The sequence below is a fragment of the Artibeus jamaicensis genome, unplaced genomic scaffold (assembly GCF_021234435.1).
Source record: "Artibeus jamaicensis isolate MK-2021 breed Jamaican fruit bat unplaced genomic scaffold, CSHL_Jam_final scaffold_833, whole genome shotgun sequence".
NCBI classification, from domain to species: domain Eukaryota; kingdom Metazoa; phylum Chordata; class Mammalia; order Chiroptera; family Phyllostomidae; genus Artibeus; species Artibeus jamaicensis.
This window is the reverse complement of record NW_026522056.1, coordinates 7374264-7385534: the sequence shown is the minus strand read 5'-3', so window position 1 is coordinate 7385534 and position 11271 is coordinate 7374264. Positions and strand designations below refer to the sequence as shown.

General features: G+C 36.4%; 1 protein-coding gene across 1 annotated transcript; it reads right to left on the bottom strand.

The window, feature by feature from the left end:
- Positions 1-594: 594 nt before the first annotated feature.
- On the bottom strand, positions 595-10563 carry LOC119064989 (disintegrin and metalloproteinase domain-containing protein 18-like). The gene is made up of 6 exons (XM_037166885.2): positions 10509-10563; positions 9879-9955; positions 6069-6124; positions 3687-3765; positions 3241-3317; positions 595-799 (listed from the first exon to the last, which is right to left on the bottom strand). The coding sequence occupies exons 1-6, from the start codon at positions 10561-10563 to the stop codon at positions 595-597; spliced, it is 549 nt and encodes a 182-aa protein (XP_037022780.2).
- Between the last annotated feature and the right edge of the window lie 708 nt (positions 10564-11271).

The following is an 11271-nucleotide window of genomic DNA, read 5'->3' as shown; positions in this document are numbered from 1 at the left end:
CAGTTTGTAGGAAAGAATGTGCTCTTCACTCTTACTCAACACTTACTTACTAGTCTTATAACAATGGTAATCATAGTGTGTATTTTTTTAAAAGAAATAATGTGCAGTGGGAATGGGAGCACTAAAATACTTTAAATTATGTAATTATTAAGTTGAGTATTTAGTTCAATTTTATTAGGTAGATCAAAAAATACTTCTACTGAAAAGTTACTTCCAAAACTAGGTGTTAGTTTTAATCGATGATATATATCAACTGGCATATAATCAATGTATATATTCTGATATATGATATATATCTGATTAAACACACTCAAAACTTTTAAAATGTGTTCATTGATTAAAAATAACATAGCTACCTAGGCATCAACATCATGGTGGAGTGAGAGAACCCTCTTAATAACCCCTGTCAACAAAATCTGTATCCAGCCAACAAAAATTATATGTAGCCTATAAGCAAATTAAGAGATTTTAATATAGACAAATGATTATCTATAGATGTATAAAAAAAGATACCAAATGTATTTTTCCTACTCAACTGCTAAGCAGTTCCTTTTCTCAATTAAAAGAATTCTACAGAAGTAGTTTCATGGTATATTATAAGATCAGAATTACTGCAGTTACCTGTGAGCTTAAATAAACTTTATAGGTCTGGTCTTTCTGCCAAATATTGCTGTAATTTTCTGCTAACATTGGTATATCTGGATTGCCATTTTTCACTTGATAAATTATGTGCTCATATCTTGCTGAAGATTCCAATGGTTGAATTCCATAGCTGATATTTTCTAACTGAAGGAATCCCCTGAAGTAATGATATCAAAGTAATGCTATCAAAATACTACTAATGATCCCATAAAAGCTATAATCTTACATGTTGTATGAAATAATGAAGTACAGTAAAGGAACATGTTTTAAACCTGCCTTTCCCCATTTCCTGGGTCTACACTTAGTAATGGTTACCACATCTGCCATAGTTTTTCTCACACACTAAGGAACTACATATATTAAAACATATTTTGTATTTTTATAGTGATAGCATTCATTCAAAATATATTATATAAGGCCAAGTATTTGCTGGGAAACAAGATATTTGTTGAAAATTTCAAGAATAAAGTTCCTGTTCTTACAGAGGTTAAGACAGAGAAAAGCAAAAACATAGAGGACATATCTAAAGAGATTGATATAAATAAAAGCCATATTCAGAGAATGCCAATTTTCTGAGTTGACATAAGTAAATTTTGGAAATCAGGCAAACAAGAACCAAAAGTAAGTTAGAGAGTGTCTTATTTGTTCTGGACTCATCTTCCTCTGATAAACTTACCACCTTCCTCTTGCCATCTTTAATGATGAAAATGACTTTTCTCTGCCCTTTACCTCTGAGGGAAATTTGTCTCATTCTTCCCCCCACCTCCTTCTTTTTTTGGCAACCATCAGCTTGTTCTCTATATCAATGGGTTTGTTTGTTTTGCTTTGTTTACTCATTTGTTTTGTTTTTTTGATTCCACATATAACTGAAATCACAAGATATTTATCTTTCTCTTTCTGTTTTATTTCACTTATCATACTGCCCTCTAGATCCATCTATATTGTCACAGATAACAAGATTTCATTTTTTTAAAATTGCTGAGCAATGTTCCATTGCACATGTACCACATCTTCTTTCTCCATTTATTGATGGACACTTAGGTTGCTTCCATAGTTTGGCTATTAAGAGTAATGTTGAAATAAACATGGAGACAAGTATCTTTTCAAATTGGTGCCTTGTGCTTTCTTTAGATAAATACCTATAAGTGAAATTTCTGGGTCATATGGCAGCTCTATGTTTATTATTTAAATTAAATACATTGGGGTGACATTGGTTAAGAAGACTATATAGGTTTCAAGTGTACATTTCTGTGATACATCATCTGCATATTGCATTGTGAGCCTGTCTCCCAAAGTCAAATCTTTTCCATCACCACAGATTGATCCCCTTTACCCTTTACTGTGCCCCCCTACCGCCTTCTCTCCGATAACCGTACTGTTGTCCATGTCTATGAATTTTTTGTTTTTCTCGTTTGTTCATGTGTTGCTTTCAGTTTTATATCTCATATATGAGCCAAATGATATGGTTCTTAACTTTTTCTGTGACTTATTTCTCTTAGCATGATATTCTCAAGATACATCTATGTTATTGCAAATGGCCATATTTTACCTTTTCTTATGACTGCGTAACATTCTATCGTATACGTGTATCATATTTTTTTAAATCCTCACCTGAGGACATTTTTTATTGCTTTTAGAGGTGGGGAAGGGGGAGAGGGAGAGACAGAGAGAGAGAAACATCAATGTGAAAGAAAAACATCTATTGGCTGCCTTCCTGCATGCACCCCAAACAGGGTGATTAAACACACAACCTGGGTATTGAACCCATGACCTTTTGGTCTTCCAGATGATGCTCCAACTAACAGAGCTACACCAGACAGGGCTTTACCATATCTTCTTTATTTAATCATCTATCAAAAGACACTTTGATTATTTCCATGTCTCAGCCACTGTGAATAATGCTACAGTGAACATATAGATGCATATATCTTTGAGAATAAATGCTTATTTTTTTGAGGCATGTCCATACTGTTTTCCATAGTGGGAGCACCAATTTATCATCCCACGAATTGTTCGTGATGGTTCCCTTCTTCCACATCCTTGCCGGTACTTGTTAGTGGTTGATTTTTTTATCATAGCCTGTCTGACAGCTGTAAAGTGATATCTCACTGTGGTTTTGATTTGCATTTCCCTGGTGATTGGTGATGCTGAGCATCTTTTCATGTGCCTGTTGACTGTCTGGAAGTTGTCTTTGGACAAATGTCTGTCAAGTCCTCTAAGGTACTTTCTTAATTAGTTTTATGTCCGATACTGAGTGCACCTTAACTGTGAGCATAAAATACGTGTCTGTTAAAATACTAATTAAAGTACTTGTCCATAACTATTTAAAATAACTGGAAGTAATTCAGTTTAGAAAATGTTTTAAGCTCTCCTTTAATGAAACTATCCTTTTTTGCACAGTATATTGAAAATATCTCCAATCAGATGTCCCTGTAGTGATTTAATTTGACTAGGTACTTAAGTCCAGCTACTAATATTAATTTTTTAAAAATTTTGATTCTTCTTAAACCATGCCAGATTTGTGTCTGCTAGCACCAAGTTTCATATTAAAGTATATCCTAAGTTTTTCATGTGCAAAAATCCTCTAAGATGTTATACCTGAGCCCAGAACATATGTTGAGTGTTGCAAATGAATTTGGAAAATCTGCAACATATCCTTGATAATAGCAATGAATCTGAAAAATAGTATAAAAAAGCAAATAAATTCTTTATGAACAAAATATGGATGGTTAAACATTACAGATGCCTTAAAACCTTAAAAGAGTTCAGTATAAAATTGCATATTATGCATATTTATCAATGTATATTTTTAAAGTTTTTGACAACTGTCCTTACTTTGTACAACACCACATAAATGCCCATGAATATTGTCTCAACATTTCATATTATTTCTGTGTACAACAATCAACCACATGACACACCATAAGCATCTGATATAAAATCTATATTAAACTTTAAACATAGAATATATCTCAGTGGTACTGATATATATACTTCAATAAAGATATATATGATAATAAATGTCTCAGACATCTGAGTCTTACCTTAGAATATGAAGAATCAGTATGCAAAGACCCAGTTTCATTAAATGTATAAACCAAAAAATTCTTGGATAGAAATGAGCTAAGTAAAAACAAAAATTAAAGGTGGTTGAGTCATGAATTTAATATGAATATAAAAATTACACTAATAAAAATAAATGTGAAGTTTATTAGAATCATATAATAATATGCTTCAGTTAGAGTAAATTAATGTGAAATAACAGTTTAAACTCACAGAACTGCTATATCGGGCTTCCTTAACGCTGAAATAAACTCTGAATCTTCTGTATCAAAGTCTGTGTGTGCCTGTGTGAGTCTTCATTCAACAAATATTTACTGAGTGCCTCCTATCTGACAGATCCTCTTTCAGGCACTGGGATATAGCAGGAAATAAAAGACAAAATCACTGGTCTTCGTGACAGTGAGGGACACACACTGTGAATGTGTGAGCTGATTATCTCAATAGAGCAGGGGCTAGGGAGGTATGTTGCAAAATGTGGATCAGATGTCATTGGAGGCTCACAAATATTATAATATACTGGATGACTAAAAACTTGAAAACAAGCCCATCAATTTGCACTGAAATGCTATTAGAGTTAGGAGAAAATGTAAAGACCCTGAGGCATAAATACACTTTGTGCATACAAAGAACACCTAGAGGGCAATGTGACTAGAGTGGAATGTGGGTTGAAGACAAGTGATAGTAGTAAGAGACAATATCACAAAGAGGAGAAGCCCCTGGGAGATTTTGAGCAGTAAATGATCAGATCAGACCAACATTTTAATAGAATCAGATTGAATACTAGTGAGATTCTGCAGAGAGATACCAGTTTGGCTGTGCCAGTCATCCAAACAAGACGTTTTAGTGGCTCGAACTAGAATAGTAGCAGCGATGGGAGTTTAAACCTGAAATTATTTCGAATACAGAACACATGGGATTTAATAAGCTATTGAATGTGGGGAAAAGCAAACAAACAAAAAAGACATCAAGGGTGACTCCAAGGTATTTCTTCTGAGAAACTGGAAGAACAGAATTGCCATTTACTGAGATGATTGTGAAAAAGATACATTTTAGTAGGATTGGAAAGACAGTTTAAATATGTTAAGTATTAAAATTCTGTTGAACACTCAGTTATCAAATAAGTAGTCAGATAAGTGAATATGGTATTCAGTGGAAAGGAATAAAGTATAAATAGATATAAGTTCAGGAATAATCAATATGCAAATTGTATTTAAAGCCCTGGGATTGGATGACATAACAAGGTGATTGAACATGACTGAAAAGGAAACCAAGATTCAATAATAGCACTGTAGAGTTGTCTGAGATTGGAGAGATAAAAGATAATCTGAAAAAACAAATTTATACTGGGAAAGGGTAAGAACAATGGTAAGAGTTACAAAAGGAATCTGTGGTATTCTGGAAGCTGAATGAAGAAAGTATTTTGTGTAAGAGACATTGATTAGTTATATGAATACTGCCAATTGGTCAAGAAAAATGAAGATTAAAAATTATCTACCAGTCAGAAACACGATCATGGATGGTCTTATTAAAAAACAATTTTGATGGAGTTGTAGAGACATTCAAGACCAACATGAATTTAATGATTATGAATTAGGTAAAAACAGTCATGAATTAACTGAGGATAATTTTCTCTAGACTTGTTCAACCGTAAAGATGTAGGTGGACAAAATGAAGTTGTTATAAATATTTATTTTCAAAGAGATAGATAGAGGAGTCAGTTTGACTCTATTTATATAAAAGGTTGAGAAAATACAAAGTAGGAGACAGAAAGTGTACAGGTTGTTACCTGGAGTAGAGATAGGAAACAGAAATCAGGTGTGAAATGGTGTGAGGGATCTTAAGCAGGGAATGAAATGTTCTAAAAACGATTTATGGTTGATGGTTGCAATAATACAAAAAGTTACTAAAAGTTACTTAACTATACACTTGACTGAGTTTTATGATATATACAGTGTGCCCTGTAAAGTAAAAAATAAACACATATATCATTAAACACTCATAAGACGCATGGTGCCAGTTGAATTTCCCACCAATAACCACTTGATGTGTTCATTATGTTTGAGTTTCCATCAGACATACTTAATATCTATCACAATTCTTGGGTTCAGTATCTTTATAACTCATTAAAGATTTATAAATATGTATAAAGATTTATAAATATGTAAAGACATATAAATATGTACTTAGCTCATTTCTAAATTTGAAAATAAAAACCTACATAATTAAATGCAACATTCTCATAAATCTAAGATTCAAGACCTAATGAATCCTACAATGAAAATGGATTGATTAAACAGTGTGCATTCTCTTCATTATTATAGTAACAAGCAAAATTTAAGCTTTAAAGGAAAATTATATCTTACTGTTTTGTGAGATGCAGAGTATATGATTTTTCATCAATCGTAATAATATAAATCACCTAAAACAAAAAAATTAATAAAGATGATTTAATAAGTCAAAAATATACAAAGTAGCCTTGACTGGTGTGGCTCAGTTCATTAGGCATTGTCCCACAAAGCAAAAGGTTGCTGGTTTGATTCTCAGTTAGGGCCCATGCCTGGGTCGTGGGTTCAGCCCCCAGCTGGGGTATGTACGAGAGGCAACCCCCTGATGTGATGTTTCTCTCCTTCTCTTCCTCCCTTCCTTCCTTTCTCTCTAAAAATAAATAAATAAAATATTAAATATATATATATATGCATACTTAAACTATTTTCACTTATGTCAAAAAACTCAAGTCCATTTTGAAAATTAACATTCTACAGAATTTATGATTCAAAATAGAAGAAATGTATTATTATTGCAAATTCAGGATTAGGGTAATGACTTCGATATGTAGGGATGGCTTTCTGAAAAGAAAAAACTGAAGGTCCCATTTTGGAGAGACAATTTTAGCATCATTAATACCATAAATTAGTCATTTCCATCTGAAAAAAAATTTTTTTCTAGTCAAGATGAATGAGCCATGGCTGCAGGCTAAAACTCTACGCTAAACCCAATAAAACAATTTATCAATACTTATATACATACTATCAATACCTGGAGCCACTTCACAGTCTTCCTGATATAAAACCATGAGGAATAAAGACTCAAGAGACAGAAGCTAGTGAGAACTGCTGCAGCTCCAGGAATAAGAGCTTCAGTAAAAAACAGACTTATTTATGATGTAGCCATAATTTCACATTTCAATTAAACTGCATTTTCTCAAGGCTACAGCCCACCCTTTGTTTTCTTAGAATGTATAAAGAAAACCCTGTGTTTTCGCCCCCTGTGTAGCCTTTTTTACAGCCTAAAGGAGTCGGCTTTGGAGAAGAGAAGCTTGGCACCGGCCATGAAAAGTCACAGGTTTCTGAAGTCAATCTACACATTTCTGTTTGAAGAGAGATAGCACCTACACCAGGGGAAGAAGCCCCTCCCTTTCCCATGCGCCCCCTTCTCGGGAGGAGCAGTGCCTTCCCTCCCCTGATCTTTTTGTTCTGCTTTCCCTCTACATTCTTATAAGAAGTTCCACCTGTACTGAAATTTTTAAATGGGCTTTTCTGAGGACATGAGCTCCCCAACTTCTTGAATTGCAGACAACGTGAATAAAACTTCTTTTGTTTTTCACCAGCACCTGTCATTTTTGTTGTAGCAGGTAGCCAAACCTGGGTTCAGTTCCAATAACACTGGTCCTCATCCTAAAGTGGTGACATCCGGTAATAGCTGGATGGGTCAGAGGACTGTCTTCACAAAGACGGACCGATACTATGCTAGCAAACCCACAGTTTCTTTTCAAGAAAAACCAACTTTAAGAAAGATCCTTGATTTTGAGAAAAGAGAGCCTGAAAGCTTGAGAGAGGCTAGTGCTGCTTCAGTCTGGAAACACCCAGGAAATGATATGGGAAACTTTGAAAAACCTCTGTTTAACCTTTATTTGCCCAGATCCCAGGCGCCCTAAGGAGAATGATGGGGCTGTCTCGGCTAAGTAAACAACAGTGCATTAGCTAGGACTGAGATTAACACCGCTGCTGTTAAAAACTGACCTTCGAATTTAACCTTTGTACTTTACTTTGGCCTCGTAGCTAAGACTAACTTCTGCATTCCGCTTCTGTATCTTGCTTTGCTAGGTAGACAAGAAGACCCTATAGACTATAAAAACCCCAAGAATCCTTTGTTCGGGGCTCAGAATTTGGAAATTGACTCCTCCGGGCCCGTACACGTAAAATAGACCCCGTACTCCACAAACCCTCGGTGTCTGGTCGCTTCATTTTCCTGCAACAGAAGTACAAGACTCAGGGACTAAAATACCTGATAACCCAGGACTGAACATATAATGCCGGGCCTAGCAAATATTCCTTACTCTTCCTTCAGAATTAGACCTTTCTCCAGGCACCTTTCTCAGTTGTGTGGGTTTCACCAGAACCCTCAGGCCAAAATCCTCTTTACTCTTTTGCTAAGAGGCTACTGATTTTGCATCATAAAGGTGGTAGAAGAGATAAGATTAGGTCAAGTTTCTAAAGTGGGGTTTGCTTACGCAGGTGACTATAGGCACTAGAGCCACCTGTGTCTAATGGCCTTTTATTTAGTTACTCTAACAGCATATAGATACAAAATGTATTACATTAAGTCAACAATCAGCTGCAAAACTATTTTGTTTAGATTGTTATTCTCAAACTCTTCCGTGATAACTTAACCTTAATCTATCCATATACATCTCACTTGTCTTCTAATGTCATTTGATTTCAGTACCTCCTCAAATGCTTGATTAGTGCTTCATATGACCTAACATAAATATATTTATATAAATTTTGACATACATACAATTATTATTATTATATTATATATGAGGAATGTACAAAGGGTGAGAACTAGAAAAGCAGCCCCTGACACTGAAGAGCTGCCTTGGTACCAGCCTTGGTGCTCTGCTGTTGAATGTGAACTTTTTTACAGAACATTCACATCACACACAGACGCTGTGAGAAACTGGGCATTAAGACAAACACAAGATCACTTCATAATCATGTCTTAATGTGGGAAGCTTTGGAAAACCTTTGTTCACCTAAGACTGATAAGGGCGTCTGAGAGAGCAAATAGCCGGATAGGGCGGGAACTAGCACCCCCGCTGGGAAAGCAAGTAGCTGGATAGTCAGTAGGATTGGGACTAGCACCCCCACTGATAGAACAATTAGCACATTCTGCTTCTGTATCCCACTTTTGTCACGTGGACAGGAAGACCCCGTAGACTATATGAACCCCAAGAATCCTTTGTTCGGGGCTCAGAATTTGGAGACTGACTCCTCTGGGCCCATGCACGTTAAATAATAAACCTTGTCCTCCAGAATCCCTCTGTGTCTTGGTTGCTTCATTTTCCTATAACAGTCTAACCAGAAAGCAGATACAAACATTTTCGAAGTCAGAAAAAAAGTGCCATTATGCCATGTCCTTAATGTTGTAGCTTTCATGCTCTTAATATTGTTAATCCTCATACAGGTTCCATTACTGTATGACAAAATAGTTATGAATTCTTAGTATTTTACTTATTCCTACTATAAAAATTGTTCCAACATGAACTTTTTTTTACAGTTACCATATATTGACCACACCAATTTAACTACATGAAAATCTAAACTCCTTCATTATGACTCTTGGTGTCTAATATAAAACATAAATACACCAATTTGAAATATTCAAGACTAAATGCCTTCAATGTAATTTCTTTTTTATATGACACGTAAGCATTTTTTTCAACTTAGTTTTCCAGTTAATATTTATTGTACTATCATCATAATAGGGAAAATGTGACATTTTCTTTTTTTTTCTTCATTTAGTCATATTTCTACTAAGTCTGATGCTTCTGTGTCAAAATTTTGTTGGTCTAAATTTTACTGAAGACCAATCTCTCTGTTGCTGGAACACTGTCAAGTTTATTTCATACTGATTTTTTTCTGCCAGTATTTCTTCTGTAATATTTCTACCAGCATTTTCTTGAAAATTAGGACAGAGTATGTCTGAGAGATGAAAAGACACAGGGAAGGCACAGGAGTTAGCACAGAGGTGTAGGATCAAAATACACAGAGGCAAAGTAGCGGCTTGAAAACATTTTCTTTTGCAAATGAGTTCAAATCAGTATGACCTGACTTGATACAGAGGTAGATTAAAATAGTCTTAAAAATTTTAAATGTAAGACAAATATTTACCTGCTTGTTTGCACCTCCACTCTCATTTGACCTTATTTTCTGTGGGACTGTGAGGTGCAGGAATATTCTTTCAGAACCTGCAGTAAGAAAATGGGGCTGTTTGCAGCAACAATCATCTCAGTGAAGAACGGGCTCTTCACTGAGTCCACCACGGTGGGGACTAAAGCTGTCAGGAAATCATATTTATATTTGTCCTCCCTCCTTCTTGGTCCAAAGCTTTCACTACATTTTCAAGGACACACTGAAAACTGCTAAGACAGAAACAAAGGAAAATGGGTCACTGTAGTTCTACAGGACCATCGTGTTCCTTACAGAACTGCGTTGGGATTATTTCCCTCCGTGCTCTGAGGAATAAACTGGGGGCAGTACACATATCCTTAAATCCAACAGCCCCAGAGTAAGTGTGCCAGGAAGACCAGCTGAGTCTCAGCTGTCGAGACCCAGGACCCCTGAAGCAGAGCGTTCTCCTGGGCTAATATCATTAGTCCCCTGGGGAGACACGAAGAGGGCATCAGCAGGGATCCAGGAAGGGGGTGTGACAGAGGTCCCAGAGCTACAGGAAATTGTTCTCCAGAAAGAACGCAGCCTGCTCAAAGGCAAAAGAAGTAGTCCAGGCTCCCGTGGTCTTACCCATGCTGGCGTGCAGCTTTCCGAGCTCAGCAAGCAGTGCAAGGAGAAGCAGCATGGCTGGGCCAGAGCGCAGGGTCGCCGCCCAGACTGAAAGCCGTTGGGCAACTCTGCGGCTCGCGGGCAGGAGTAGTCAGCACAACAGTGCGCAGCGCTGGGGCCCCGGGTGAGCGCTGCAGTTGCCTTCTGCCCCAGCTGGCCCACCCTTCCGGATCCTAATTGGTTGGGCCCCTGCCACAGAGCCTGGAGAGGAACCCCCAGATAGGAGCGTATGCTTTTGTTTACAGTTGGTTTATTCGGGTAAAGTTACATTATTCAAACCTTTTGCCACCCCACGTCCCAGCTCTTCATCGTCAGGCCCCCATTCTACCCCTAAACAAACGCCAACCTTTTTCTCTATCAATGTCCCTGTTTGGGATATTTCATACAAATGAATAATATATGGGTATTTTTGTTTGTTTATTTTGGTGATTGGCTTTATTCACTTAGCATAGTATAATGGTTTCAAGTTACATCCATTTGTAACCATTTTATGGCTGAAAAATATTCTATTGTATGGATCAAACACATTTTGAAATCTATCCATTAGTTGGTAGACATTTAGGAAAGGAAACTCTTGGCCTCTGAGGCGAGGTACTCTCACTGCTGACCCAGGAACATCTTTGTGTATTGATGAAGAATCTTTAGGTCCTATTTATCTCCAGGTAGGCTGATGGTTTTCCAATCCATGTATAATGAATGGTTTGAGGTGTGCAGAAGTGCATCT

Excerpts from the sequence above, each read along its gene's own strand:
- LOC119064989 (XM_037166885.2), bottom strand. The coding sequence starts at position 10,563 with ATGCTGCTTCTCCTTGCACTGCTTGCTGAGCTCGGAAAGCTGCACGCC. Across the intron at positions 9,956-10,508 it reads AAAGCTGCACGCCAGCATGG|GTTCTGAAAGAATATTCCTG; the intron begins GTAAGACCACGG and ends TTCTTACTGCAG. Across the intron at positions 3,318-3,686 it reads CTGATTCTTCATATTCTAAG|ATTCATTGCTATTATCAAGG; the intron begins GTAAGACTCAGA and ends ACTATTTTTCAG.